Source organism: Aspergillus fischeri, genomic scaffold (assembly GCF_000149645.3).
Source record: "Aspergillus fischeri NRRL 181 1099437636261 genomic scaffold, whole genome shotgun sequence".
In the NCBI taxonomy this organism is placed as follows: Eukaryota; Fungi; Ascomycota; class Eurotiomycetes; order Eurotiales; family Aspergillaceae; genus Aspergillus; species Aspergillus fischeri.
Genome location: NW_001509765.1, coordinates 586,952 through 614,045, shown reverse-complemented (window position 1 = coordinate 614,045; position 27,094 = coordinate 586,952). Strand labels below are relative to the sequence as shown.

Sequence of the window (27,094 nt, the reverse complement as noted above, 5' to 3'; positions counted from 1 at the left end):
TGAAAAAGGCCTACTGGTTAAGTTAGGAATATATTAACCTTCAAGTATAGAGAGCTTGAGACAGCAGGGATCTAGATTATCCAGCAGCATATGGTGGAAACCCTCCATGCAGGGACATAGATACAAGCTATAGAAAGGAATATTAATTCTATCAAGAGGGACTGTAGCACTACCCTACTTTAGTATAATATCCATGATGACTCAGTCTGTATAGGTGATTATATGTTTAGCCACCAGTGGTTAGAAATCCTCAGGCATTTCTGGAAGCCTTAGCAGGGGGTTAATGGAATTGTATACATGCTGTAAAGGTTCCAAATTTTAAAGATCACCAGCACACACATATTATTTATCTAAGATATTTAGGTTGATAATCTTGATGAAGAAGTCTGCTTGCCTCCAGATCTCATTAACCAATGTTTGTAGGTGAGTTTCATGGAATAGTAAGCCGTTCAATGGGCTGAAGTGTGCATTGGCTCCATCGGCGTGGTTATCGCCCTCATATTAGATCATTTTAGGGGCTGGTATCATAGGCAGGCGAGGAATAACTCTTGTACCATTTCATATTCAAGTAGATAATATTGAGATGTAAGATTAAACCTGGCATGCTACTCTTTACCCCCACTATGTAAAAGGTAAACAACCAGCGCAGCACTATCTTTAGGCTGCTTAACCCAATGCAGGGCTGCATTGTGGCGACCCTGGGACAGCTTCTGTAGCTCCTGTCCCACATAGACTACATACAGGCCATCAATGGGTTGGACTAACTCCCAGTCTCCTGTAGTAGGTTCTTTGCCTGAGGCGATAACTGACGGTGGGTGAAGATCTACGCCGAAAGAGCTGCATGGGATTTTGTCTGCAACCAAAGAACATCCTTCGACCTCGTCGTGCTCAACCCGCCACTTGTCTCTGGGCCTGCACCTCCCCCATCTAGCCAGCCTGGATGAACTGAATACCTCCAACCATCGTATCCGGGACATGCTCTTAGGGAAATTTCGGAGGGGATACCGCCCACCGGGCCCGTGTATATCTTCGCTGATGTGCGGGACGTGGCGGAGGCGCATGTGCGCGCCATCGAGGTTGTCGAGGACGGTGGGCGGCGGTTTTTCACGGTTGGCGGGTTCTTTTCGAATAAGCGGATTGCGGATGTTATAAGGGAGGTGTGTCCGGATGCTGAGGGGGGGTTGCCGAGGGATATGCCGGATGATTTTCACGCTGATGTGTATGGGTGGGATAACTCCAAGTCCCGGGAGGTTTTGGGGCTGGAGTATCGGGATTTGAAGACTTGTGTGAGGGATACGGTGCAGTCGCTTATGCGGTTGCTAGAATGATTTTCGGGGAAAATCGTACTCATTATTGCTATACTGTTTTCTAAGATATATCATCCGATAAACTCAGTGCACGCACTCCACTCGGCATCCTCTCGTAAGCCTTCCAGATCTTTCTCACTCAAACACACCACCACGGGAAAATCCCCCTCGGGAGTCCTACTGGCGTATGCAAAGAGTATCGATCGGATTTTCTACTTCGCGGCGGGGATTTGTGGGGTTTCCTTTGTCTTCTCGTGGTTCATGGGTTGCGTAGATATGAGGAAGAAGCCGCAGACGGAGGATGGGGCGAAGGGGACGGAGGGGGTGTAGAGCACTACGATCTTGTGGTCGATGTGACAGCCATTATGGATGAATTCTTGTTTATTGTATCTACCGAATGAGTGAAGAAGCTGATCAGAGAGTAACAGCCTCCTCGCTAGCAGATACTTTCTTCATATTCATGTCCATGGCCTCCTGAACACACTCCAAACGCTTGCCACCATCAGCGGCTCTGGCACAGTCACATACGTCCCCTTGGCCAGAGCAGCCGGCAGATAAGCTGCCTGGTTGGGCATAGCTGGGAGTTTGAGGTGAGATTTTGCACGGGGGGGGATCAGAAACAGTCAATGAACACAGTCAAGCTTGGCTGTCATCCGGAGTCTGAGGTCGATGTGACATGAGCCTGCATCGAGTCAGGGATAATTATCCCTTGTTTGTCTTTCTTTTGTCAATTGCCTAGTCAACCGGACACTCTTCGGAGTTTGGAGTTTGGAGTTTGAGTAACTCCGAGAAGGATTCATCGATACTTCAAACTCCGAGATTAGTCTACTCGGCTGGATGATTTTCTTAATTGGGTCGCGGAGGCACATCAGCAAGTCATCGTCCTTCCTTCAACCATGCCCTGGTCATCGATTTATCCAGTTGAAAGAAAACGCAGGAGAGGCTTACCGCGTCCCCTTTGAATGGTTCCCATGAAGTTGTCACTGCACCAGCGCAGCTATTATCTATATCTATAGCCTTGAGCCAGGGAAATTATCTATCACACCAGCAGCAGAATGGCCTCCCTCAGAGCAATCCTGGCCTCTAACCAACAGCTTGACTCAGCCCTCCCTGCTGGCCTGGTGGCCATCTTTATTGGTGCAACAAGCGGCATTGGTGAGACAGCAATAAAGCAATTTGCTAAACATACTAATGCACCACGCATCTACTTCATTGGCCGCACAGCCAGCTGGGCGGAACGCATTAAAACAGAACTCAAGACCATCAACCCGAAGGGCAGCTACTTCTTTCTGCAATGTGACGCCAGTCTGCTCAAGAGCGTTGACGAGGTTTGCCAGGAGATTAGGGCCAAAGAGACAGCAATTAGTCTGCTCTTTTTAAGTATTGGCAGTCTTATCACTGGGACAAGTGAGTGCCCCCCACCCATAATCAAAGTGATTACAGATCAGTCCCTTACTTAGTGGCTATAAATATAGGGACTGTGGAAAATCTACATTACTTTGCTGCACTGACGTACTACTCCCGCATCCGCTTTGCTGTGAACCTCCTCCCACTCATCCGTACCGCCCCTGCGCTGCGCAGGGTCATAACTGTGTTCGCCGGCGGCAAGGAGGGCCCTATCATTGCTGACGACTTCCCTGGGTTTAAGCTATCTGCCACTGCAGGACGCGGGCATTTTGCGTCCATGCTGACGCTCTCCTTTGAGGTACTAGCCCAGAGAGCACCAGAGGTCTCTTTCATACATGACTATCCTGGATTTGTTAAAACAGACCTCGCGCGAGGCACCAAGGGCGTTGGGATGGTGATCACCAAGGGTTTATTCAAGGTCATTGGTCCATTTTTGTATATCCCCACTGAGGAGGTTGGTGAGCGGCAAACCTTCTTTGCTACTAGTATAAGATTCCCACCCGCCTCTGGTGATGCCAAGGGCGTGCCCTCTGAAGGAGTCGGTATTGCCATGGGGACTGATGGAAGGAAGGGTAGTGGTGTGTACTCAGTGCATCTAGATGGGGAGACCAAAGTGCAAGAGGTGTTGTCTAAGTTGAGGGAGAGCGGGTTGAAGGATAAGATGTGGAAACATGTCGAGGAGTTTATTCGCGTAACAGGGAGTGTATCAATATAGGACATACCTGTCCTGCTCATTACTATAGTTTTGCATTGCGCAAGTATTGCTGTTGACAGGCTTAATGACTTTTTGCCTTAATTTGGATCTGCATAAACCCATTCATTCTAGAGACAGGATTATCAATAAAGACTACACCAGGGCATAAAGCGGACTTGATGTCAGGCCCTTATTTAAGATTGTCCAATTGACGATTCCTCCCTCTGAGCAATCAGACTCGGTCTGTCAGCTCTGTCAGCTTCCGCTCAGCAAGAGCGGACTTATATACCTCTTCCAAAACAGCACTATCTTAACCCATCGTATTACTCCAACCAACTTATCTCATCATTCTACACCTTCAACACCCAAAGACATGACACCAGCACCCGATCCAACTCTCCATCACCCACGGATCCTCTGCCTTCATGGCGGCGGCACAAACGCCCGCATCTTCCGCGCCCAATGCCGCGGCCACTCCTCCCACCTCTGCCGATACTTCCGCCTTGTCTTCGCCGAAGCACCTTTCCCCTCCACCGCCGGACCGGACGTCCTCCCCGTCTACGAAGCTTACGGGCCCTTCAAGAGTTGGCTGCGCGGGAAGCACCCCGATCAACCCGAGCCAGATCCCACTTCGACATGGGAGGCAGTGGACGTTGCCCTCGCCCAAGCCGTTTTTGATGACGATGCGAAAGGCGCCACGGGACCTTGGGTCGCTGTGTTCAGTCAGGGGGCCAAGATGGCTGCTTCTGTGCTGCTGAGAGCCCAGGAGGCGCCGAGTACGCTGCGAAGAATTTGGAAGGAGGGAGACGTTAAGTTAAGGTTTGGGGTCGTGATGGTGGGGAGGCCACCATTGATGCCGATAGATGAGAGGGGGGTCCGCGATGGTGATGACGAGGCGGGCAATGCGGGCATGCTGCTCTACCTGCCTACTGTTCATGTACTTGGTCTGCGCGATGGGGGTCTTTCGTCGCATCGGAAGTTGCTGGAGTGGTGTGAGCGTGGGAGTGCGACTGTGGTCGAGTGGGACGGGGAGCACAGGGTGCCGATTAGGACTGGGGATTTGCAGCTTGTGGTTGATGCTATTCTCGCTGTTGCTGCGGAGACAAAAGGTTTTGGATTTCTCAGAGTGACGTGAGAGATAGAGGTTAGGCCGGTAGTATCAAACTATCCTTATGACTTGGACTTTTATTCCAATCAGATGATATGGATGCAATTGAAGCACGTTCATCATCTGCTCAAGGGAAAAATTGTAGACATTCATGCTTTCATATGTGCTTTTTATACCTACTGCCGAGGCCAAGGTGGGCAATTCTCTTCCAAAGGCATCTGCACCTAGAGCCCAAGCCGGCCAGTGCTATCCATGATTGCTTTTCTCATTGTGAGGACAAAATATGCCAGCATCCAACTTCAGATTTGAAGGAGATAGGGTCGATTACTTTTTCTTCCATTCCGGTGCAAGGTGCTAATTCAATTGAGTCCAAATTCTCGTCGACCTATCGATGTAAGGAGATTAAAGTAGAGCGGGCTTTTCCCCTTTTTATCCAAGCGTGTTGGCCATCTCTTGCCAAATAGATTTGGTCTGTTATGGTAGAGAGATTGCTACTTCCTTCAAGCCAAATCTGAGCCCAGCTGGCCAGGCCTGGCACTCCTGGGGGCCCAGTCACGACTTTGGGTTACATATCCCCACCTTTTCAACCTTTAATCGGTTCTGATGGCGTGTACGTGTGAGGTTCATTGTTGAAAATGCACGTTCTGAGGGCACTGAACTTGCTGAGGTCTCAAATAACTGCATTGCAAGTCAGCGAGGCAAACTGCCAAAATGTATATGGATCCATCCACAACCTCTTTTTCCAGAGCTCACTGTTGGAGCTGTGTAGATGAGCAGTAGCCAAGCATTTTCCTATATATAGGGTTTAGCCTAGTTTCCTAATACAGTAAAGCTTTATTTACCAGTAATTTGTGATATTTTCTAATTTACCTTACCGTTCGCAAGAGCCTACTCCAAATCCTCCTGTCGTCGCACAATGAGGGGGAGATTGAATCTCGAGGATCCTGGCTGGCATATGGCTATATCTAGTCTATACCTATGCCAAGATCTAACAGACTAAGTATCACATCCACGTCTGCGCCAGAACGTCTTCTCGATTCCAGAAACCACCCCGTTCTGCGAGATTCTCGTCATACACCGTCGCTGCTCTATCCGCCTTACCGCTCCGTGGGATACTCGCCATCCCATCACGAGGTCCGCCCAGCACCCGGAGAGCCACAGTATCCAAGTTTCCACACCTGCCGTAAGCCGGATCCCACGGCGCAAAAGTCAGGTTCCTGGCAGCGAGCTGCTGTCCAGACAGACCTGGCACAGTGGGTTGGCCGAAACTCGCAAACGCAGCCCAGCTCCCGCTCATCCGACTGGCCATATTATAGTCGGTCTGGTCTGCGACCGTCGAGTACGGCGGCACGTCCACGTAGTCAAAGACATACGGTATGTCACTGAAGTGATCCTGGCCGACGTAGCTCTTGTTGTACTCTGCGTGTCCAACCCGGAAGACGGTCTGGTTGAGCGAGTATAGGTAGGTTTTTCGCGCGGGGGCGTGCTGCTTCCATGCCTCCACGACACGCAGGGACGGGCAAGCAAAGTGCGCATCGCGGACAACCTGCGCGGCGTGGAAGAAGTTGCGGTCGATATGCTCGCTAGGCTTGTCGGAGAAGTCGGACACCGGGTAGAGCGCTAGGAGCTGCTGGTTGTTGGAGGGAGAGAGACCTGGGAACAGGTACTGAATGAATGCTTCGAAGGCGGAGGTTCCACTCAGGGTGGGCAGGACGAACTGCGTGCCGTCGTCTTCGTTCCAGCCGACTAGGATGTCGACGTGGCGATGAAACCGGCCGGCCTGCAGGAGTTTCGACGGCGCGTCTGGAATGAAGGAGGACGGGGCTGTGGGCCGCCAGGTCCCTATCCCGGCCAGGGGTGAGAAGGCTAGGGAGAAATCAACCGCGGCGCCGACGAGGGTACCCAGCGGAACTGAGCGGAGGCATTTCAGTTCCGCGGTTGAGTCGTCCAGGGCAGACGTGCAGTTCAGCATCTGTGCGAGGGCGGTGGTATGGTTGTCGGATAGGCCGGCCGTGAGCGCGTCTCCGGATAATGTGGGACCAGACTGCAGGATTGCCCGGTGGAAGAGCGGTGCTTTCACGCCACCGTACGCTGTGAGCTGGAGTTGCACATTGGTCCATCCGACGTTCTCTCCGAAGATGGTCACATTATCTGGGTCTCCGCCGAAAGCTGCAATATGATCGTGCACCCATTGCAGGCCCAGACGCTGATCGAGGAGTCCTACATTCAGGTTGTCTTCATCTCGGAGCGCTTTTGAAGCTGCAAATCCGAAAATCCCGACCCGGTAGCTGTCGAAGTCAGAGAAAACAAGATCAAAAGGGGAACCAACATCAAACATCACCGAATAGCTGCTTACTTAATTGCGGCGTAGATGACAGGCAGTCCCTTTTTGGCATTTTCCCTCACCAGACCGGCGGGATTGTAAGCCGTGTCATCGTAGATTTGGCCCACTGCATACCCGCCTCCATATAGATAAACCATCACCGGCAGTCTGGCCCCGGGGTGTGTGTTTCGTGGACGGTCCACTCGGACGGTCAGGCAGTCCTCGGAGATCTGGGTCGTATTCCCAAATAGCCCCGTGAGGCTAGGGACCGGGTTTCCCAGCTGTTGCGGACAAGCTGCTCCCGGCTGGGTTGCGTTCACGATAGCACCGGTTGGATACGAATATGGAACCGGACGTTTGAAGCGGTTTTCGTTCCCTGTGTCCTGGCCATATCTGATATTGAGGAAGGACTCGGTGTCATCGGTGATTCTTCCGATGTAGGAGACGCCGTTGTGCTGGACAAGTGGGGTAGCTACGGCTGAGGATAGCCAGAGACAGAACCAAGATGCCAGGAAGGGGAGCTTCATGGTGTACCTTTAAAGATCTGACGGTGTTGACGGGCCGTATACATTACCTCGCACGTAGCCCCGATGTATCTGTACCTGGGAGGACAGAGTCGGTTTCCATGTTTAAATATGCAATTCATCATAGATTCATGAATATTCCATAGAGGATTTGGGACATACGCCTCCCAACCTCATAGCTCAAGAACACCGTCGGAGTTTCCGTGATGATTCTTGATCGGAGTTCAAAGCAACACCTCTCAGAGTTCGACTACCGTCTTGCATTCCCTGCCATTTGATCTTGAATAGTGTTTCACAAGGTCTCCTGAGTCTCTAGAAATCTCTCCTCCTTAAACTCCAGTGGCAGCCTCTTGAAGGTAGTTACCAAGAGACATAAAGAGCTCGACATTGATTAGGCCCTCATTTTATTTGTGTTTTGTCCGGTTATTTTTGGTTTAGATGTGACCACCCAACTACTAACTGGCTGGTGTGTGGCTTAAGTACGGCTGGGAGCGCACGGGAAGCCCTGTTTTTCACACCCTATGGTCGTATGTACTAGGACTTGAGAAGGGATGATATATGTATGCTGTATCTCGCCCACTGCGTAAATTGGATACATACTCTGACCGCATCTGAGCCCCAAGGTCACTGGAGAGATGACATCTGTCATTAATGTAGGGGCCATAAGCTATTCGAGACAGCAAAGAGGTGAGTGGAGAATACCTAGCTACGATCTCGGCTCCCCTAGCTTGACTGAGCGTCAGGGAGGGCGAGTTCTGGGGATGGCGGCTACCTACTTACGTAGAACGCCCACGTACACGTTCATTCATTAGGCCACGTCTACCTGCTATACAATGGAGTACCGAACTTCGCGCCTGATATTTTCAGAGATGCTCTGAAGATCCATGTGTCCCACCCGCGAGAATATGACAAAATAGGCAATCCATGCAGCGTAATTAGGAGGCGGTACTACCTCCCTTCTTCGCCATAAGCACGCACTATGCAGTCTAGACATCAGCATTTAAAAAGCTAGGGTTGTCAGTTTCTATTATTCTTAAAGTAGCTAAGGTGGGTGGTATGGTCTGCTCCGATAGATCGGAGTATAGTAGCAATTGGATCCTGTACCCTTGGCTAGGAAGGCCTAATTTTCTACTGTGGTGAGTCGGATAGCTGGACATCTATGATTTAGGATATGGAATTGGGCTGCACTCTTTGCACGCTGGATCGTTCGGTGGATTGGGAAAGGACGCTTGAGTGTCTCGTGGAACCCCAAAGCTGATCTATATATATATGTGTGACACCATAACTCAAGCTTGCTAGGAGAGCTCATCAACACCCCTTATCATAGAGGTTTCCCATTGCCAGGTTCGGTCCGGTCCTATTATTGAATCCCAGCCGGATGAGTGTCTTCTCACCCACATCATATTGTGGCCATTCATCGTATCGCTCTAGTCCAGAGACAGGATCTCGAGCGAATGCAGCCCACGCACCACGCATGTACCGTCCGATGGCCACTTCCTCGGCCGTATTGGCAATGAGGTCTTGTGCAACCGTGTCGAAGAGCAACGGCACCTCGGAGGAGTGGTATGCTCCGCTAGGCGCCTTCGTGGAGAGCATCATATTCGGGAATACGCCAAAATAGCGGTATCTCCAAGTCGGATTGCCCTGCTGAACGGAGATATTGGCTCGTGCAGCTGCCGGGCAGTCGAACAGAGCCTGATTCTGCTGGATCCAGGCATCGTCAGGTAACGGCTCGTCCACGTAGACGCGGAACAGGCCGTTTTCAAAGTCGGTGGTCCCAATGAGCATGGGGACGGCAGCCGCTGGGCGATCTGTGTAGTTGCTGAAGACGAGGACGTCGTCGGCGGCCGGACTGTAGGGCAGGTTGATGGTCGTGGCCATGGTGTTGACGAGGTGACGAGCTATGTCGTCAGCAGGCTTGGTCATCATGCAGTCGTAGACTTGTTGATCATGTGTGCTCTGGTTACCGCAGCCGAGAGCGTCCGAAGCGTTGAGCCAGAACATACGGGCCTGCTCAGCGGTGCGGCCTCCGATGCGAGCTACATTACCGGATTGCACAATCAGGGCATGGACGATGGGGTCGTCCTTCCAGGCGTACGAATAGTGGTCAACAGAGGTACCGCCAGCGGACTCTCCGAAGAGCGTAATTCGAGACGGGTCACCGCCAAAGGCTGCAATATTGTCCCTCACCCACTCGACTGCTAAGCGTTGATCCAAGAGACCTAGGTTGAAGCTGTTTGGTGAATTTCCGGGGAAACCGAAGAAGCTGAGGCGATAGCTATAACGGACAATTAGAATATGGCTGCAAAATAAGCGTGGGATGGATGTTTGACTTGATGCTAACGAGGACAATGTCCTCTTGGTCGGCAAAGAACTGGCCATTGTACATTGGAATTGCGGAGCTTCCTAACCAGGGTGAGTAATTGACTCTGTCGTTGTCTTAGGGCGATACACATACCGGAGACGAAGGACCCTCCATGTACCCAGATCATCACGGCCTTCTTCTTCTCGCCGGTCTGCGGCTTCGTCCAGACATTCAGGGTAAGACAATCTTCACTGAAAGTCAGATTGGGATGTCCGATCTCTGCCAAGAACTTTTGGCCGACCCTGGTTACGCCGTATTGCTCAATGAGCTTGTCTGGCAGTCGGTCGTCGTACGCTGTCAGATTCGAAGAAATGCATGCGGGACCCTGTCGTTGTCAGCGCTGTGGTTTCTGTCCTTGGGTGGTGACGAGGCGGCCCCTACAAAAGTCTCGCCACTAATCGTGGTGTTCCCCCGATACCTGACAGGAGGCTGGAATCGCAGGTTGCCTACTGGCGGTAAGGCGTACGGAATGGCGAGATACTCCGACACATTGCTGGCATGAGGGGCGGCATGTCCTCGGACGGGCCCGTTGGAGGTCTGAACTGTTTGTCCGATGGTCCACCGTGCTTGTGGACTGACAGCAGCGCAAGGCACAGAAAAAATTAGTCCAGCCACGATGCCGAAGACGACCGGAAGAGAAGACTTGTACATGCTGAACTATGCTGTGATCTTTTGGGAAATGCGTGCTGTGGAACATCTCACAAGCGTACCTTCAACGCTCAAATGCGCTTTATATCCCTGCCAGTCAGGCAGTGCTACAGTTCGATTAGCATGATATCCAAATCGCGGCCAATATACACCGATCTAGCCGGAAGATCGTCTTCACGATCGTATTCGCAACCATGCCGCGATGAACGAACACGAAAAGCCAGGCACCGCCATTTGCTGATTGGCTACTGATGGAATCTGGCCAAGTATTTGAGAATATCGAGACGGAACCGGTAGCAATCTCGTCCTTCCTCAACACTCTTCCAAGTTCTAGATAATGGATAGACACAAGAGCAATGCTTAGCTTGCAGGCTCAAACTGGTGCTGATTGTTATGAAAGTGCATTGAAGCCCCGCCAGTGTTGACATTCTTGGCCTGCATAGACATGATGGATTTTGTCATGTTGTATCAGGAGAAAGTTCCGGCCCGTCATGGTTATCCAAACATACGCCGGTGGTATATATTGATCACTTCTCCGGCCTTCGATGATGAAGACAGCTCTCCTCTGTGCCCTTGCGCAGTCGAGCAATCATGAGAACGCAACAGACTCAGACACATCGAGAAGCACCCATCGTGTTCAGCAAGATCACGGAGCTGATTGGTCGTTTGTTGTTTCCAGCATCGGCGTCCGAAATAAGTCTAGTGCTGGCATACAGACTGACTCTTATAGTCTTGTTGCGTTTGTCCTCTCTGGTATATTCTTATGATCGTGTCTGTCCGTAGGCTCAAGAGACCGAAAATCGCAGGATGGAAACCGAGATATGCATCCTGCATTTCAACGATGTCGTACGTCTGCATACAGTCTCCATTTATAGAATCTTGCTAAAGGAGTAGTACCATGTCAACAATGTCGAGCTCATATCTCGTTTCGCCGGCTTGATCAGGTCGTTTGAACCCAAGCCACTGGTAATCTTCAGCGGCGATGGCTTCTCGCCTTCCTTGGAGGCGTCCCTCCTAAAAGGAGAGCACATGGTTCCGTTCTTGAACCATCTCAACGTCGATGTAGCCTGTTACGGGAACCATGGTCTGGACTGTCCATGACGTGAATGTTCACAAGCAGGCTGACATGTCCAGACTTCGATTTTGGGGAAACGAGACTCGTAGAACTGTCACGCAAAATGCACTTTCCCTGGGTTCTATCCAACGTAACTAGAGTGACTGAGGACGGCGATGTCTCAAGCGAGCCTCTTGCCTGTGGTGAGCGGTATATCATCAGGACAGTGCAGGGGTACAAGGTCGGATTTATTGGCTTGGCTGGGACGTAAGCAAGGAGCTCTGCACAGTGTTTCTCTGCTTGGATTACTGATTAAGATACCTGCTCAGAGATTGGCCGTCAAACTGCCAGGACTTACCCCCGTTGTACATCAAGGATCCCGCCATGGTCGCTCAAGAGCTTGCGAAATACCTGCGTCTTAATGAGGGTTGTGACTTTGTGATCGCTATCTCTCACTCGCGACTCGCGGAGGATATCAGAATAGCAAATAATGCTGCACACGGGATTGCCAAAGTTGATCTGATTCTCGGGGGTCACGATCATGAGGTCCTGCATCGCTTCCATGGGGACACGGAAGAGAGCTCTGAGATAATCCAACAGGGCACGAGAAACGAGGACATTGTGTCCAATGGCGTAGTCGACCAAGTAGCCGGAGACATTCGCATCGTCAAAAGCGGGACAAACTGGCGAGGCTTATCCATTGTCCGCTTAATCGCAAGGAGACTTCCAGATGGAAGAGCCGCAATAGAGACCGTCAAACGTAAGTACCACAGCCGGCAACCCCGCCAATCTAACAAGCTCCAGTCAAGCAGTACGTCGACATCGCACAGAGCTCAGAATGCAGCTCACTCTCAGTCTGCCCCCGTATACGCAAAATGGCAGCTGAGATCCAGCAGCGCGTCGGCAGTGAGGTTCAGAAGCCACTCGTTCACACGATGTCACCGCTTGACGGCCGCTGCAGTGTGATTCGCAGCTCAGAGACGAATCTAGGCAACATGCTCGCAGACGCCTATCGTGCCTACTACGGCGCTGACATTGCGCTCGTCAACAGCGGCTCAATCAGATGTGATCGGAGCATCGAGCCATTATCATCACCGCTCCGTGTCAAGGATATCATCGGTTAGTCCCGACACTGTCATCAACCGCTAACTCTCTCATGAAGTAATCTAACCTTCTAGAAATCTGCCCCTTCGAGAACCCGGTGGTTGTCAAACGAGTCAGCGGACACGCCCTCCACGAGGCCCTTGAAAACTCCGTCTCGGACCTCCACGTTGACGGACGATTCATGCAATGCTCTGGGCTACACGTCGTCGCGGACTGGCAGCAACAAGAGGGCCACAGGATCCTACAACTGTCTCTCGTGCAATCATCCTTCGCACCACCGAAGCAGATCATCCCGTCGCAGATATACACCGTTGTCATGTCGTCATTTATCGCGGCGGGTTTTGACGGATATACCTGCTTTCAGAGCCTAGAGACACTTGTCGACAAGGAGACGGCTGTGACGGATACTGGACTACTCTTGCAGATCTTTGGGTACGATAAGGAAGGCTTAAACGATGGCAATACCACTGGCATAGATAGAGCTCGGAGGGCTATCGTTTGTGGGAGGCATGGGCTGGACAGTTTGCCCATTGTGAGCCCAACTGTTGAGGCGAGGATTCGGTTCGTGACTTAGCTCAGAGATAGCATTCGACTTTAGTTTATCATTCACGTTTAGAAACAGAAAGGTAGTCTCAAGACGGACATTTATTGTTGTTTCCATGTTGGTCAGACCTTCAATGTCTTTTGATGACTCACTACCATCAACATATTCCCTTTCCGACTAGGCACACAGGCTCAAGGTATGCTTACAGAGCTATAAAATCCAACAATATCTGCCACTACTTCTGTCTCAATTATCTAAGACGTTTTCTATGACTCTGCAAAAGCTCCCACTTAGAAAAAGACTGAGAATTGGAGACGAATAAAATATGTGCCATAATCATTTGATGTTCTATCTACATCGCTGTTTGGCCTGTTTCGGTTACTTTTCCACATATATTTGACCGCTTCTCGCCATAACTCCAGCAGCCGAAGGATAACAGCAATCTTTATGATACATGAACAGACGTCTGGAGTAAGAAATTGAAGTAAAGCATGCTTATTGGCACTGGACTAGACGCTCTGCGGAAGCTGCTGAACTGCAGTAAGTTGCCAGAGTACTCCTGCATGGGGTATAATCACTTGAGAAACTAGATTTGCAAGCCCAATCTACTGCTGCTTCTTGGTTTCATGGCCCTTGGCCTTTGTGATGAGGCTCAAACCAACCTCGGCAGACTCCTTCCAACCTCTCTGTCTCATCCAGAAGCGCTCGGTTGGATCAGTCCCCTGCTTGGACCAGTTTCTAGCGTCCTGTTCCAAGGATTCGCGAGTGATCGCGGAAGGTGGGACGGAAGATACGACATCCTTGACCTCATCGGCATCGTCGTCGCTCTCTGCACTGAGCACAGTGTCGAGGTATCTCTTCCGCATCATGAAGCGCTCTGCCCGTTCGCGACGTGTGTTCGGAGGCTCCAGCTTAGCCAGGGCACTTCGCACGGCGTAGCGCACGATCAGGTAGAGATGCTCGGAGAAGAAGATCGTCAGTAACAACGCCCAGCACCGGATTGTTGTCGGCTCGCCGTTAGGGCCCTCATGCCCGTTACTGAACATATAGACAAGGGCTGCGCTGGTAATACTTCCCACCCAGGACAGGAATCCTAGGCTGTCCAGCCATGGTCCAATGGTATCCGCACGCTGAGGCCAGGGTCTCTTGCACTCGACGCAGATCTTGAAGAAATCAGACCGCAGCTCGACCCAATTGTTGATCAAGAAGGAGACGGGAACAAGTGGCCACACGGGTGAGAACAGAGCCAGATATCCGAACTGGATACACATTTCCCGCAGATCATCGGTGACATCATAGTCCTCCAACTCAGCTTCATTACGAACACGAGTGAGGAATTTGGCCTCGTCTTCGTCGTCGCCGAGGGAGACGGTCTTCTTCTCTCCCGCACCATTTCCTGGCTCTGCTTTTGCATGTTGTTTCTTGGTATATTCCTTATATTCGCGGAATACCCGTTGCCTGATAAACGGAACGATGGTTTCAAGCGCAAAACCGACAATCTGGGCAGTAACGGTAAAGTAGATGACCTGCTTTCGCAGCCGATCCGGATTAATGGTGAATTCGGTTCGTGCCTTGGTTGCATGCTCTTTGGACACGAATGGCCGAACAGTAAGATGGAATACATCGAGATAAGGCACGATACGGCTGGCGAATGGTACATAGACGAAAGCTGTCAAGATGATAGGGAGGTATGAGGTGATAAAGTTGACAACAAAGATTTTTTGTGTCAATGCCACCTTGTAGGCATCCTGAGTCTCGTAGTTCTCATAATCATTCAATTTGGTCGCAACAGTCAGCAATACCGCACTCATTGTCGGTATAAGCGCCGATACCAAGATGGTAGGGATGAACACCTGGATCATTAGCTATGAGACCTGCAAAATGCTTGGAGCGACACTTACCAGATACCCCTTGAGTGGACCGTTGTAGACCTCGGAAATGAAAATCTCAATCGCAAAGCAGGTGGCAATGATGGCACCTAGGGCGACGGCTGCAAGCAATGCGAATGGCACTTGGAGGAGCTGTCGATACATCCGCTTTGTAGCGGGAAAAACTCCTCGAACCTCGCCGGTGCTTTCATCACGAACTTCCTTCTCGGGTCTGAACTCTGCTCTCTTTTCGTGAACCGCAGAAACGCCCTTGGTCTGCCACCGACAACTGAGGTCCTCCTCCTGACGCTTCCAATATTCAATAAAGACGATGCACCAGAGACAATTGACCACGGTGTAGATGATGGAGAACGAGCCCAATAACAGCCAACATGAGAAGCCGAATGCCGCGGGGAACATCAAGAACCGAAAATACGACTGCAAGAAGGCAAAGTAAAAGCCAACCTGTAGCCCCTGTTAGTTTACGGCATCCTATAAATCAGCGACAAGCTCACATGTTCTCCAAAGGTATTGCGAATCCGATCCAAATCCTCCGTTGACAGAAACGTCTTTTTGCTCCACTCCCTCATGCACTGCCTGTTGGTCTCCTCGTCGTGCAGCGGAAAGATCGCATCGACATTCTTCCACTCTCCATGTCGGGGGGTGATGCCCGCACCGCCCTCTGCCTTTGGAACCGTAATCAAATGGTAGATAACACGGAGTCGCTCAGCTTCTGACTGCGGCTCCGCAGAGCTCGCCGGCTCGGGTTCGGTATTCCGGACGCCGTACAGCCAGTCTCGAACACTTGAAACCACAAGCAGTTAGCATACAACATACACCTCTAGAAAGCATAATGCTACGTACCGAGACTGGTAAACCGCTCGTTTCAGCTTCTTCTTGCTAGCGGCCCGCACAAAAACAAACAGGGAGTTCTCGTCCCCCTGTCGGACTTCCGTCTGTAATCCTACCTCGGAGAGCTCAAGAAGAAGAACCTCAAATCTCTTGATTGCTTGAGGGGTATCTAAAAACAATCAGATCGCGGCCCAGTTGCTACCTCCGGGCGACCTACCGATATCCCCATAATTGAAGCGGATGACGTAGTCGACATGGTGGTTCTCCTGAACGGCCTTGGGAGCCGGATTGAAAGCCATAGTATAGTGCCTTGAACAATGTTACGATAGCATGAGGGATGGTGAGGGAAGACTATAGACTGTACGAATATTTTGGCTTGACGCGAAAGGGGAGCGAGCCTGGAGTTGTCGTCACCGCATAATGCGCTCTGACCAGGTTGACTGGCGATGACGACATCCCCGAGCTTGCTGGCCTAGGGTTAGCCCTAAGTAACTGAAAGGGACATAGCGTCAACAAAGTATTCAATCTATCGATATCAGAACAGGGGAGAGACGTGAATACTAGATACCTTCACAGAGTTTTATTGACTTCCAAGCTAACCGATGATGGAAGCGGAAGAAGGAAGGCACAAACGTTGAATGATATACCACTGGCTCAAACACAAGAATCCAAGGGTATCACGCTCGACTATCGAAGGTACAATCTACCTATTTACGAAACACACCAGCTTTGACGGCATAGCACCTGCTATCAAAGCTTCGCAGTCGAATGAAAACATACCACGAGCTCATTTCACCCCTACAGTCCCTCCGCCAACTTATTCAGGGCCGGCCCCTCAACCATCATCTTCATCCATTCCTCCATAGCCTGGGCCCCAACCTGCTTGTAAAACTTGATGCTTGGCTCATTCCACTTGAGGACACTCCACTCTAGACGTCGACCCTTCACCTCCAGTACCTTTGCAGCCAAGTACTTCAAAAGCTTGAACCCATACCCGTTGCCTCGGGCGCTGGGCTGCACGTAAAGATCCTCAAGGTAGATGCCCGGAGCCGAACGCCACGTCGAGTAGTTGTAGAAGAACAGGGCCATGCCAACGGGTATGGGAGATGGGTTCTCTGCTGTGGCGGGAGGGATAACGAGGGCTGTGTAGACGGAGCCTCGCTTGGGGGTGTCATTGGGGAAGGAGAGTGTGGCTAGGAGGGATTCTTCGGTGGCTTCGACCTCATGGAGGGCCTTTTCGTAGTCAGCTAGCTCCCGGATGAATTGGAGGATGTAAGGGACATCTGCAATCCCGAATGGAGTCAGTAAGGGCCGTGAGACCTTCTCGCAGCGATGGCCGACCTGTGCGGAGAAACACTAAAGGGAATGCGGGGTGAACTTGCCCTCGGGAGTTGCCAGTCTGATGGTAGCTTCTCCGGACATTGTGAGATCAAGGGTCCGTAAATGAAGGTATCGAGTATGGTCAACTACTTTGTACAGCTTTGCAATTGAGGCAGAGTCAACAGTGAAGACGTTAGGAAGTCGGTAAGTTGATATTCCTATTTATGTGGCCGAAGAATAAAATCTCGGCCCCGAACCCCACCTTCGCTTCTGGAACTATATCGACCGCACGGCACGCCCTGCCGATGACATCTATGGAATGTACACATCTGGAATAAGAAAGACAAGACTATTTACTCTTTGAATGTCAAATGATAAACACGCTCAAAAGAATAAGAGATAGCCGACTCGGGCTCATGCTAATCATCGGGATGTAATGGCAGCCATCCACTTTTGCTCGTCCGTTCTGTCGTGGATGTCAGCAGCAACTCGGGCAGGTAAAGAAATAGGTTACTGACCGATCGAAATGAAGCAGCATGCCCAAGACTGGGATCAGCTGCTTCTGGTAGTTCTTATCCTTCTGTTCCAAGAATTGCAGGAGCACATTCTTCAAGTAGATGTAGTCAATCGGTGCTCCCGTTGACGTTTCGCTTCTCCGCGTCGATGGGCTACGGTCCTTCGACACGGGAGATGCAACTGCCTTTCTCGTTCCTGAGTCAATCGATGAACGCGAGGACTGAGGGTTCTGGACTGCACGAGTTTCGTCCGACAAAATCCGGTTGGATTTGCGAAGCTTCTCCAGCCGGTTATTCGTTTCTTCCACTGAACGACGCAGCTCGGCCTTTTCTTTCTCCAGATCACGGACTTGCTTCTCGCTTTCATCTAAAGCGTCACGTAACCGTGCCATGGCCTGGCGGATGTCGTTTAGCTCCTGCGCTGAGCGCTCCGACTGTTCCTCGAGTTGATCTCGTCTGCGCTTCCAGTCCTTTTGGGATCGCTCGAGCTCTTCCTTGTCCTCCTCCGCCGTTCTCAGTGCTTTCTCGGCTTCCCGAACCTTGGTTTTGAGCTCCTCTAGCTCTCGGGCCCGGCGCCGACCCTGAGCGCTGGCCTCGTCTTCTGCCCGATCGCGCTCTTCAATGGCGGCCTCCATCCGCTCCTTGAAGTCGCGCACCTTGGCCTCGGCACGGCCCTCGATATCGTTGAGCAAGCGCCGCATGGTTTCGCCCTCGCGCGTCCGCTCGCTCAGCAAGCGATGAGCGTCAGCCAGTTCTTCTTCCAAGCTCTCACAGCGTTCCCGGGCCTCCTTCATTTGCATCGCTAGCTCAGCACTCTGGTCGCGCATACTGTTCATCAGACTTTGCGCGCTGGCGTGCTGTGCGGTCTTCAGCTGGATTTCCTCCCTCAGACCACCAAGCTCCTTGTTCAATTGAGTAACCTTGTTTTCAACCTCCCGCAGTTGGGACCGAGCGGTCTTGAGCTCATCTTGCGCCCGGGATAGGTCTGCTGCAATCTTCTCCTTTGTTTCAACGGCTTCCTGCTTTTTGCTCTCTGAGTATCGCAAGTGAGATTGAGCAACGGTCAGATTCTCCTCGGCCTTGAGACGACTGTCTGTCTCCTGTCTGATCTTCTGGTTGAGGGTCTTCACCTCGGCGTCGCGCTCGGAAATTGTGGACTTGAGAGTCTTCACTTCGGCACGTAACTCCTCATGTTTACCCTCCAGTGTCCTCAATTCAGACGCCTTGCTCGCCAGGGCCTCCTTCGTCGACTTCAATTCCGAAGATTCCGCCCGCAGGCTCTTCAGTTCTGGCTGCAATTTCTGCAAAGTCTCCCGCAAACCCGTCAGATCCTTGAACCTGGTAGCGGCCAGTTGCTGAGCGGCAGAGAGCTCCGTCTCGAGGTTGGTGAGTTTGACTTTGAGGTTTCCGTAGTCCTCCTTCAGATCGCTGTGCATCTTCTCCGAGTCTGCGCTCTTGGAGGCATGACTCGTCCGTATATCGGTTAGTTCCTTTTCCAACTTGGAGACCGTCTCCTCTAGAGCCTTCTTTTCTGCAGTTAGTTCCTTGATCTTGTCCTTTGCTTCGACATGATCTTGGCCAAGGTGAAGTAAATCGTCGCGTAAGGATTCGATTTCCTCTTTGAGGTCCTCCTCTCCTTTAAGTTTGGAGCTCAGACGGTCGATTGCTGCCTCCTTCTCTTCCAGCTGCTGTGTCAGCGTCTGAATCTTTTGCTCGAGTTCGGCCAACTTCGAAGCTGCTTGATCGGGCTCTGCTACGTGTGATTCCTTGTCCTCGACCACAGCGGCACCGGTAGCCTTAGCCGTATCTTCTCCGCCTTTTCCGCCCTTCTTCTTCTTGTTCTTCTTCTTTTTACCCGCGCCCGCGCCACCGGTCGCGCCATTTGCTGGAGGCTCTGACTCTGTAGCCAAGTTGCCACCCCCCGATTCTTGTTGAGGCGGTGCCAGGCTCTTTCGAAGATGGTCAAAGTCGGGGGACTGTCCACTCGCCGCTTGATCTCTGGTTTGCTGCCACTCGGCGTTGTCTTTCAGGTTGTTATTTAGATAATCAACCACGTTCTGCAGCTTACCCAGCTCTTCGACTTTACTTCCCATGTCAGCCTTAAGATCCGACACTACCACTTCCGTGTCTTTCAGCTGAGACCGCAGGTTATCCACGAGGCCCTGGAGAACTCCCAACTTTTTCTCGCTAGCAGCTTTCTCCCTGGCGACCTCTTCCAACTTTTCCTGCAACTCTTTTTGCTGGTCATTGTCCTTCGGCTGCGTGGCTTGATCCTGAAGCTTCTCGATTTCTTCCGTCTTCTGCTTCAACTCAGCCTTCAGTTTCTCCGCCTCCTCGCCTGCCTTGGCAATGGTATCCTCGGATTCCGCGAGCTTGGCTTTAACATCGTCAACCTCAGCCTGCTTGGTATCCTTCAGCTCCTTGATTTCCGAATCCTGTTTGTCTCTAATATCTCTCAATTCCACCAGCTCGCGAGTTGCGGATTCGAGATTCTGCACCATGCCCTCCGTTGACTCACGAGCAACGGCAAGATCACGCTTGAGCGACTCGACCTGCGACTTGAGAGTTTCAACCTCTTCCTGCTTCTCCTTCAGCTCCGACTCCAATCGGGGTAGTTCATTATCGAACGAAAAGAACTCCTCGCTTTCTTCTTTCGCTGGTGGTTCCTTCTTTGAGGCGGTATCTTCAGTATCGGCGGTTTTCTCCTCCTTGGCGCCTTGCGTGGTGTCCTTCTTGAGATTGGCGACCTCGTCCCAAGCCTCTTTTGTCGACTTCTGCGCTTCCTCCAGCTTTTTCTTGTAGTCGTCCCTTTCTGTAGTGACTCTTTTGAGCTCCTCAATCACCATGTCCCCTTTCAATGTGATCTGATTCAAGTACTCAGTGAGAGCTTTCGGATCGGCAATCGACGTCAGAGGAGTGTTTTCTCGTAGCGCGGCTTCGAACGGTTCGATGGACAGGACACGTGCATGGGCCATACGGTACGCTTTGAGGAGTTCTGTGTGCAAAATAAGGTCAGCAGCCGCACCGCAGCCATCTTCGCGGGCTGTATGTCGAACCTTGATATCGGGATTCCAACTTGGTCAGTCTGCGTAATTTGACTCTGATCTCCGGCGGCAGCTCCGATGACAGCTGGTTTCCCTCCGTCGTAGGCACTTCTTTCCCAGCCGATGGCTCATCTATAGATGGTTTGTCCTCCGCAGCGTCCTTTCCCGACGGCGTCTCGGATCCACCTGCAGACTCCAACTGGGGAGTGACAGATCGGCTAGACCCCTCATCATCTCCGATCGCGAACTCCGGCTCAAACTCGTTTGGATCAGGAGTGCGGACGGGAGTGCCTGTGTTGCGTCGGGGGCGGGTAGGTCGTCGACCCGGGGACAGATTGCGGGCAGGGCGACGAGCGGAGTTGGACCGGGAGACTACATCTTGAGAGGTTCTCTGGCGGGCCTGTTCCTCTGCGATCCGGGAATCGATCGCCTCACGTATGCGCTGTAGATCGAATGGGATTACAACGTTAGTTCAAGAATACTTCCGATAATCGATCAAAACACACTGATAGACGTGAGACAATGTACCTGAAACATGACCGTGGAGGGCCCGCGAGCCAGGACCACGACAAAATTGGCAAACGAGACACAGAAGTGAAGAAGATCAGAAACGAAGAGCAGAAGAAAAAGCGGAAGATTGAGAGGAACAATGAGAGGGATCATGAAGGGACACCTGAGACGCCTCCAGCGAATGAGTAACGGGCGGCCAGATCTCCGGACTGAGCCAAGAAGGGCAGAAAAAGGAGCAGCGAACTTACGTACAACGACAGCGACGAGTCTACGAAAGAGCTTAGGGGCTACGCTTACAGAATAGGGATTATATATAAGACTTTATGATAGCAGATCAGATATATGGGATTTAAAGATAATGAAGCGGATGTTATTGATGTTCAAAGTGTTCTTTATACTGTAATTGTTACTTCATGCAGGAGTCAGGCACATTACTGCAGCTCAGTTTTCATAGTGTCTAGTCAAGCCGATAAGCATATTCCACTTCAATTTCCTACTTCAGATGTCTGTCCATGTAGGATCAAAGATTGTTTGTTCTTGTCCGATTGCTGTCAAACCGCTGCTGCTGGAGTTTCGGCCAGGAGCAGTCAAATATATCTAACTCCGTAGAAACTCACCGAAACAGAGGAAGCAATGTGGTAGATAAAAAATCAAAGGTCATAACAACCACATCTCTAGAGCAGACAATAAGGATCAATAATAAAAATCGAAGCAGTCTATATTTTCTGCAGAACTGAGATTCTCCTCTCTTAATCGTTGCAGGATCATTGGTGGATGAGCTTCTTCTCCATAGCGATCACAAGATTTGATCCCTGCAACCGTGACTGGTGCTTCATTTTAACTCTCCTCCTTCATCCCTCAGATCTCCTCACACATGAACCAGCCAAAAGAGGGTCTTCTTGCACGTTTCATCATGCCTGGTTGAGGATGGGTTGCTTGACTTTCCCTCGATACAGCATTTTTATTCTCCAGTGTTGTTAGTCTTTTCCGCATGTGCGAATGACGTCGAGCTTGATTGCTGGCCCTCGGAATCTTGGCTAGACGTTACTAGTGGATTCTCTCCAACTCTGGCCCCAGAAGGGAAAAAAAAAAAGCAGGTGAACCGGACAGAAAGAAAGAGACAGGAAGAAATCAGCTATGGCCGACGGAGTGACATTGGTCGACTCTACTGGCCTGCATTCGTTTTCTTCTTCCCCTTCTCTGTCTACCTCATCCTCCTCATTAACTGCCGTCGCACTGTCCCTCGCAACGTCTGCTTCCGCCGTAACCGCCAGCTACAGCATCTCCCATCTTCCTCCCCCGCCTTTACCCCCAGTGCCTACAACCATGGCGGGGTGGATCGGATGGGTTTTTTCCTTCTTTTTCCAGGTCATTCCAAGCGTTCTATACTGGGTCATCACTTTTTCTACCATCACATTGCCCACATGGCTGTTCACACTCTTTTCCATGAGCCTGACGTTCACAATGAACTTCACGACGCTGTAAGATTTACCCCAAAGCTGCCGTCCCGTTCGTGAGGGGAATATGCTGACCACTGCCTCAATTGGACCAACAGCTTGTTAATCGTTCTGGCGATGGTTTCGACCATCAGCTGGTTTATCCGGTACCGCTTTCTGAACATGTACAGTCGATTACCTCCCGAGCCCCAACGTAAGGAACCGCAGGTTGATCTCTTCCCCGATGTACAAGAAGGAGATTCGAAGCCAGGGCTGGCCAATTACCTGGACGAGTTCCTCAGCGCCATCAAAGTTTTTGGGTACTTGGAACGGCCAGTCTTCCACGAATTGACCCGGACAATGCAAACCAGGAAGCTGATCGCGGGCGAAACGCTTATGTTGGAGGAAGAAAAGGGATTCTGTCTAGTAGTCGACGGGTTGGTCCAGATTTTTGTAAAGTCCATGCGAGACGGAAAGTCGGATACAGATGAGGAGCTGCACCATCTCGGAGCCGAATCCTCGGACGAGGAACACCATATCGACGGCAAGCAGGGATACCAATTGCTGACCGAGGTCAAGAATGGCGCGTCGATGTCGTCCTTATTCTCAATTCTCTCGCTGTTCACAGAGGACATTCAACTACGGGAGAACGAGAGCTCGGGTTCCAGTTCCTCCAGCATCGCCCTTCGCGCTGCTCGCGTACCCAACTCAATCCCAACGAGTCCTCGGGGAGTGATGGATAGCCCTTCCTTGGGCTTTCAAGACCACAGCGACGATACCTCTAATATGATCACCAACGGAGATCTGCCATCCGTGCCCCCGCTGCATCTGGGGGAGAGCCACACTCCTCCTTCCGGTGACCAGCACCATCAGCAGCACCATGAAAGTCGGAAGCACTCTAGCAGAAAACGCCGGAAGTCGGTCCATCCTGACATTGTTGCCCGTGCTATGGTGGACACCACAATCGCAATCATCCCAGCCAGCGCTTTCCGGCGACTGACCAGGGTCTACCCAAGGGCAACCGCCCACATCGTCCAGGTCATCCTCACCCGCCTACAGAGAGTTACGTTTGCAACGGCGCATTCCTATCTTGGCCTCAGCAACGAGGTGCTTGGAATTGAAAAGCAAATGACCAAGTTTACCACGTATGATCTGCCAAACAACATGCGCGGCGCAGCTCTGGATCGCCTCAAAGACAAGTTCATCAAGGAGCGGGATCGCCTAGGCTCTGAGGAAGTCACGAAGGGAATTGCCCTACACAATCCATCTGCGGGTAGACGACGCCGATCGAGCAGCTTCCTGAGAAAGGATGCTGCGCTGCAAGTCAAGATGATGACGCCCAGACGTGCGGCTACCGTGGTTACCCCGGAGAGTGCACCCGCTGAGCACGACACATATGGAGTTAGCCCAGGCGACCTATTATCGACCATTCAATCCTCCAGGTTCGGCCCCAGATATGAGCAACCTCCTGCAAAGCTACAGTCTCCTCTGGCCGAAAAGGAGAACACCCATTTCCGGCTTCCTGCCATGCAAGCGCGTCATACTTTCCGCCGACAAGACACGATGGACGAGGACGCGCTGTTCCGCGAGTGCATCTTGGATTGCATCATGAAAGGGATCGGTCTCACGAGTAGTACTCGTGACGCTTTGCGCAAAAGCAGCCATTCTGGCGACGCTTCTCCGAAGCTTCTTTCCTATGATTCCCGACGTCAGAAGGCGATCTTCACCAACAACGCCTTTGGCTTTATTGACCCATACGAAGGCTCCGGGGATGGAGAGACGGAGTCTTTGATGTCCATGTCTGTAACGAGTGCAGGAGGCACATCGCCAGTGATCAACTTGCGGGAAGAGCTCCGTAACGACATTGAGATCGTCTATTTCCCCAAGGGTTCGGTTTTGGTCGAGCAGGGAGAGCGCCACCCAGGGTTGTACTACGTGATTGATGGATTCTTGGACGTAGGCGTGCCGATTGTCGAAAAAGGGGAGGATCTCGTGGGTGTGTCCAAACCAGCAGCTTCGAAGGAGTCTTTCCCGACCCTTAAGCGGACGACAACCGCCAACTCGATCGGGGCGGGCGGCACAGCTGCCAACGATTCTCGCCGAAGAAAGCAATCTCGGAAATCCCTGTATCTGATCAAGCCCGGTGGTATTCAAGGCTACGTTGGAGCAGTAGCGTCCTATAGATCTTACACCGACGTGGTTGCCAAGACGGACGTCTACGTTGGCTTCCTCCCACGGGCGTCCTTGGAGCGCATCGCGGAGCGGTATCCGATCGCTTTGCTGACGCTTGCGAAGAGGCTGACAAGTATCCTTCCACGTCTGCTCCTCCACATCGATTTCGCTCTCGAATGGCTACAGGTGAATGCCGGTCAAGTTATCTACCACCAAGGCGACGAGAGCGACGCAATTTATCTTGTCTTGAATGGACGATTGCGGTCAGTCCTTGAAAGTCCAGGCAATAAACTAGCCGTTATTGGCGAATACGGCCAAGGAGAAAGCGTGGGTGAGCTCGAGGTGATGACCGAGTCCACTCGCCCGGCAACTCTTCATGCGATCCGTGATACCGAGTTGGCCAAGTTCCCAAGATCGCTCTTCAACAGCCTTGCCCAAGAACACCCAGGAATTACCATTCAGGTCTCCAAACTGATTGCGCAACGGATGCGGGATCTGGTCGAACGCCCGGTGACTGAGAAAGGCGTCGAACGAAGTAACGCTGGCGGTGTGCAAACCGCAACCTCGACCGTCAATCTCCGCACCGTGGGCATTCTGCCTGTGACAGCGGGCGTTCCAGTGGTTGAATTCGGTAATCGACTATTGCACGCTCTTCATCAAGTTGGAGTGACGAATGGGGTTACATCTCTCAACCAGGCGGCCATTTTGAATCACCTAGGGCGCCATGCCTTCAGCAAGATGGGCAAGCTCAAGTTGTCCCAATACCTTGCCGATCTAGAAGAGAAGTATGGCATGGTTCTTTACATCGCTGACACTAACGTGAGCTCTCCGTGGACGCAAACATGCATCACGCAGGCCGATTGCATTCTTCTGGTCGGTCTGGCCGAATCATCCCCCAGTATTGGAGAGTACGAGAGGTTCCTGCTTGGCATGAAGACTACAGCTCGGAAAGAGCTCGTATTGTTGCACTCGGAGCGGTATTGTCCACCTGGACTAACTCGGCGTTGGTTGAAGAACCGAGTATGGATCAATGGCGGCCACCATCACATTCAAATGGCCTTCCGACTGACGGCCGAGCCTTCGCATCCGGAAACCAAGCGCTTCGGAACAGTCCTCAAACAACGGGTCCAGGTGTTGCAGGCTGAAATCCAAAAGTACACATCGCGGAGGATTCGCCAGACACCTCTTTACTCCGCTCAATCCCCATTCAAAGGTGATTTCCATCGCCTTGCGCGTCGGCTGTGTGGTAGAGCTGTTGGTTTGGTGCTTGGTGGAGGAGGAGCAAGGGGTATTGCGCACGTTGGTGTGATCAAGGCGCTCGAAGAGGCCGGTATCCCCGTTGATATCATCGGCGGCACATCGATCGGTTCGTTTATCGGTGCATTGTATGCTCGAGATGCAGACGTGGTTCCCATGTATGGCCGTGCGAAGAAGTTTGCTGGCCGCATGGGAAGCATGTGGCGGTTCGCGCTGGATCTGACGTACCCGACGGTCTCCTACACGACCGGCCACGAGTTCAACCGTGGAATCTTCAAGACCTTTGGTGATAGCCAGATCGAGGACTTCTGGCTCGAGTTCTACTGCAACACTACCAACATCAGCAAATCGCGCCCCGAGTATCATTCGTCTGGATATGTCTGGCGCTATGTCCGTGCATCCATGTCGCTTGCGGGTCTGATTCCGCCGATTTGCGACGAGGGAAGCATGCTCCTCGACGGCGGCTACATTGACAATCTGACCGTCGACCATATGAAGGGTCTCGGTGCGGATGTCATCTTCGCCGTTGACGTGGGCTCTATCGATGACAACACGCCTCAAGTCTATGGAGACTCCCTCTCCGGATTCTGGTCCGTCTTTAACCGCTGGAACCCGTTCTCCTCGTGCCCCAATCCTCCAACGTTATCCGAAATCCAGGCACGTCTGGCCTATGTCTCGTCTATTGACAACCTGGAACGCGCCAAGAACATCCCGGGCTGTCTGTACATGCGTCCCCCTATAGATGGATACGGCACGCTGGAGTTTGGCAAGTTTGATGAGATCTACCAGGTCGGATATGCCTTTGGCAAGCAATTCCTGGAGAAGCTGAAGACCGAAGGGTCCCTCCCCTTGCCGGAGGAGACCGAGGAGAAGAAGAAGCTGCAACGTACAATGGCTCCCCGCCGAGCCAGTATATGATTAGATGTTGTCGTTTGTTTTTGAGCGTTTATTTGTTGCATTATACCAGACACTGACTTTGCATGCATGAACGTGACCAGTTCCGGCTGTTCATGCGGTATCTTGGTTGACTTTGATGTACATA

At 51.7% G+C, this 27,094-nt stretch overlaps 11 protein-coding genes across 11 annotated transcripts, besides 1 other annotated feature; 5 read left to right on the top strand and 6 right to left on the bottom strand.

Annotated features, from left to right (window-relative positions):
- Nucleotides 1–674: 674 nt before the first annotated feature.
- On the top strand, nucleotides 675–1,328 carry NFIA_030560 (uncharacterized protein; the record flags this gene model as incomplete). Its single annotated transcript, XM_001262519.1, has 2 exons — nucleotides 675–712; nucleotides 986–1,328. The coding sequence occupies 2 exons, from the start codon at nucleotides 675–677 to the stop codon at nucleotides 1,326–1,328; spliced, it is 381 nt and encodes a 126-aa protein (XP_001262520.1).
- A 191-nt stretch (nucleotides 1,329–1,519) lies between these two features.
- Nucleotides 1,520–1,882, bottom strand: NFIA_030550 (uncharacterized protein; the record flags this gene model as incomplete). The annotated part of the gene is made up of 2 exons (XM_001262518.1): nucleotides 1,520–1,697; nucleotides 1,836–1,882. 2 exons carry the CDS (start codon nucleotides 1,880–1,882, stop codon nucleotides 1,520–1,522), a joined length of 225 nt encoding a protein of 74 aa, XP_001262519.1.
- A 480-nt stretch (nucleotides 1,883–2,362) lies between these two features.
- NFIA_030540 (uncharacterized protein) lies at nucleotides 2,363–3,429 on the top strand (the record flags this gene model as incomplete). The annotated part of the gene is made up of 2 exons (XM_001262517.1): nucleotides 2,363–2,714; nucleotides 2,783–3,429. The coding sequence occupies 2 exons, from the start codon at nucleotides 2,363–2,365 to the stop codon at nucleotides 3,427–3,429; spliced, it is 999 nt and encodes a 332-aa protein (XP_001262518.1).
- A 352-nt stretch (nucleotides 3,430–3,781) lies between these two features.
- Nucleotides 3,782–4,543, top strand: NFIA_030530 (uncharacterized protein; the record flags this gene model as incomplete). The annotated part of the gene is made up of 1 exon (XM_001262516.1): nucleotides 3,782–4,543. The coding sequence occupies one exon, from the start codon at nucleotides 3,782–3,784 to the stop codon at nucleotides 4,541–4,543; it is 762 nt and encodes a 253-aa protein (XP_001262517.1).
- A 976-nt stretch (nucleotides 4,544–5,519) lies between these two features.
- On the bottom strand, nucleotides 5,520–7,366 carry NFIA_030520 (carboxylesterase family protein; the record flags this gene model as incomplete). Its single annotated transcript, XM_001262515.1, has 2 exons — nucleotides 5,520–6,804; nucleotides 6,873–7,366. 2 exons carry the CDS (start codon nucleotides 7,364–7,366, stop codon nucleotides 5,520–5,522), a joined length of 1,779 nt encoding a protein of 592 aa, XP_001262516.1.
- A 1,305-nt stretch (nucleotides 7,367–8,671) lies between these two features.
- Nucleotides 8,672–10,379, bottom strand: NFIA_030510 (carboxylesterase; the record flags this gene model as incomplete). The annotated part of the gene is made up of 4 exons (XM_001262514.1): nucleotides 8,672–9,641; nucleotides 9,697–9,769; nucleotides 9,822–10,053; nucleotides 10,110–10,379. The coding sequence occupies 4 exons, from the start codon at nucleotides 10,377–10,379 to the stop codon at nucleotides 8,672–8,674; spliced, it is 1,545 nt and encodes a 514-aa protein (XP_001262515.1).
- A 1,175-nt stretch (nucleotides 10,380–11,554) lies between these two features.
- Nucleotides 11,555–13,108, top strand: NFIA_030500 (putative UDP-sugar hydrolase; the record flags this gene model as incomplete). Its single annotated transcript, XM_001262513.1, has 4 exons — nucleotides 11,555–11,697; nucleotides 11,760–12,190; nucleotides 12,235–12,549; nucleotides 12,609–13,108. The coding sequence occupies 4 exons, from the start codon at nucleotides 11,555–11,557 to the stop codon at nucleotides 13,106–13,108; spliced, it is 1,389 nt and encodes a 462-aa protein (XP_001262514.1).
- A 575-nt stretch (nucleotides 13,109–13,683) lies between these two features.
- On the bottom strand, nucleotides 13,684–16,097 carry NFIA_030490 (anoctamin family protein; the record flags this gene model as incomplete). Its single annotated transcript, XM_001262512.1, has 5 exons — nucleotides 13,684–14,931; nucleotides 14,980–15,411; nucleotides 15,462–15,750; nucleotides 15,811–15,967; nucleotides 16,016–16,097. The coding sequence occupies 5 exons, from the start codon at nucleotides 16,095–16,097 to the stop codon at nucleotides 13,684–13,686; spliced, it is 2,208 nt and encodes a 735-aa protein (XP_001262513.1).
- Nucleotides 16,098–16,596: 499 nt separating this feature from the next.
- On the bottom strand, nucleotides 16,597–17,220 carry NFIA_030480 (GNAT family N-acetyltransferase; the record flags this gene model as incomplete). The annotated part of the gene is made up of 2 exons (XM_001262511.1): nucleotides 16,597–17,081; nucleotides 17,181–17,220. The coding sequence occupies 2 exons, from the start codon at nucleotides 17,218–17,220 to the stop codon at nucleotides 16,597–16,599; spliced, it is 525 nt and encodes a 174-aa protein (XP_001262512.1).
- A 376-nt stretch (nucleotides 17,221–17,596) lies between these two features.
- NFIA_030470 (putative vesicle-mediated transport protein (Imh1)) lies at nucleotides 17,597–21,340 on the bottom strand (the record flags this gene model as incomplete). Its single annotated transcript, XM_001262510.1, has 3 exons — nucleotides 17,597–20,628; nucleotides 20,690–21,119; nucleotides 21,206–21,340. 3 exons carry the CDS (start codon nucleotides 21,338–21,340, stop codon nucleotides 17,597–17,599), a joined length of 3,597 nt encoding a protein of 1,198 aa, XP_001262511.1.
- Nucleotides 19,460–19,486: a microsatellite.
- A 1,173-nt stretch (nucleotides 21,341–22,513) lies between the features above and the next one.
- Nucleotides 22,514–26,970, top strand: nte1 (lysophospholipase; the record flags this gene model as incomplete). The annotated part of the gene is made up of 2 exons (XM_001262509.1): nucleotides 22,514–22,668; nucleotides 22,743–26,970. The coding sequence occupies 2 exons, from the start codon at nucleotides 22,514–22,516 to the stop codon at nucleotides 26,968–26,970; spliced, it is 4,383 nt and encodes a 1,460-aa protein (XP_001262510.1).
- Between the last annotated feature and the right edge of the window lie 124 nt (nucleotides 26,971–27,094).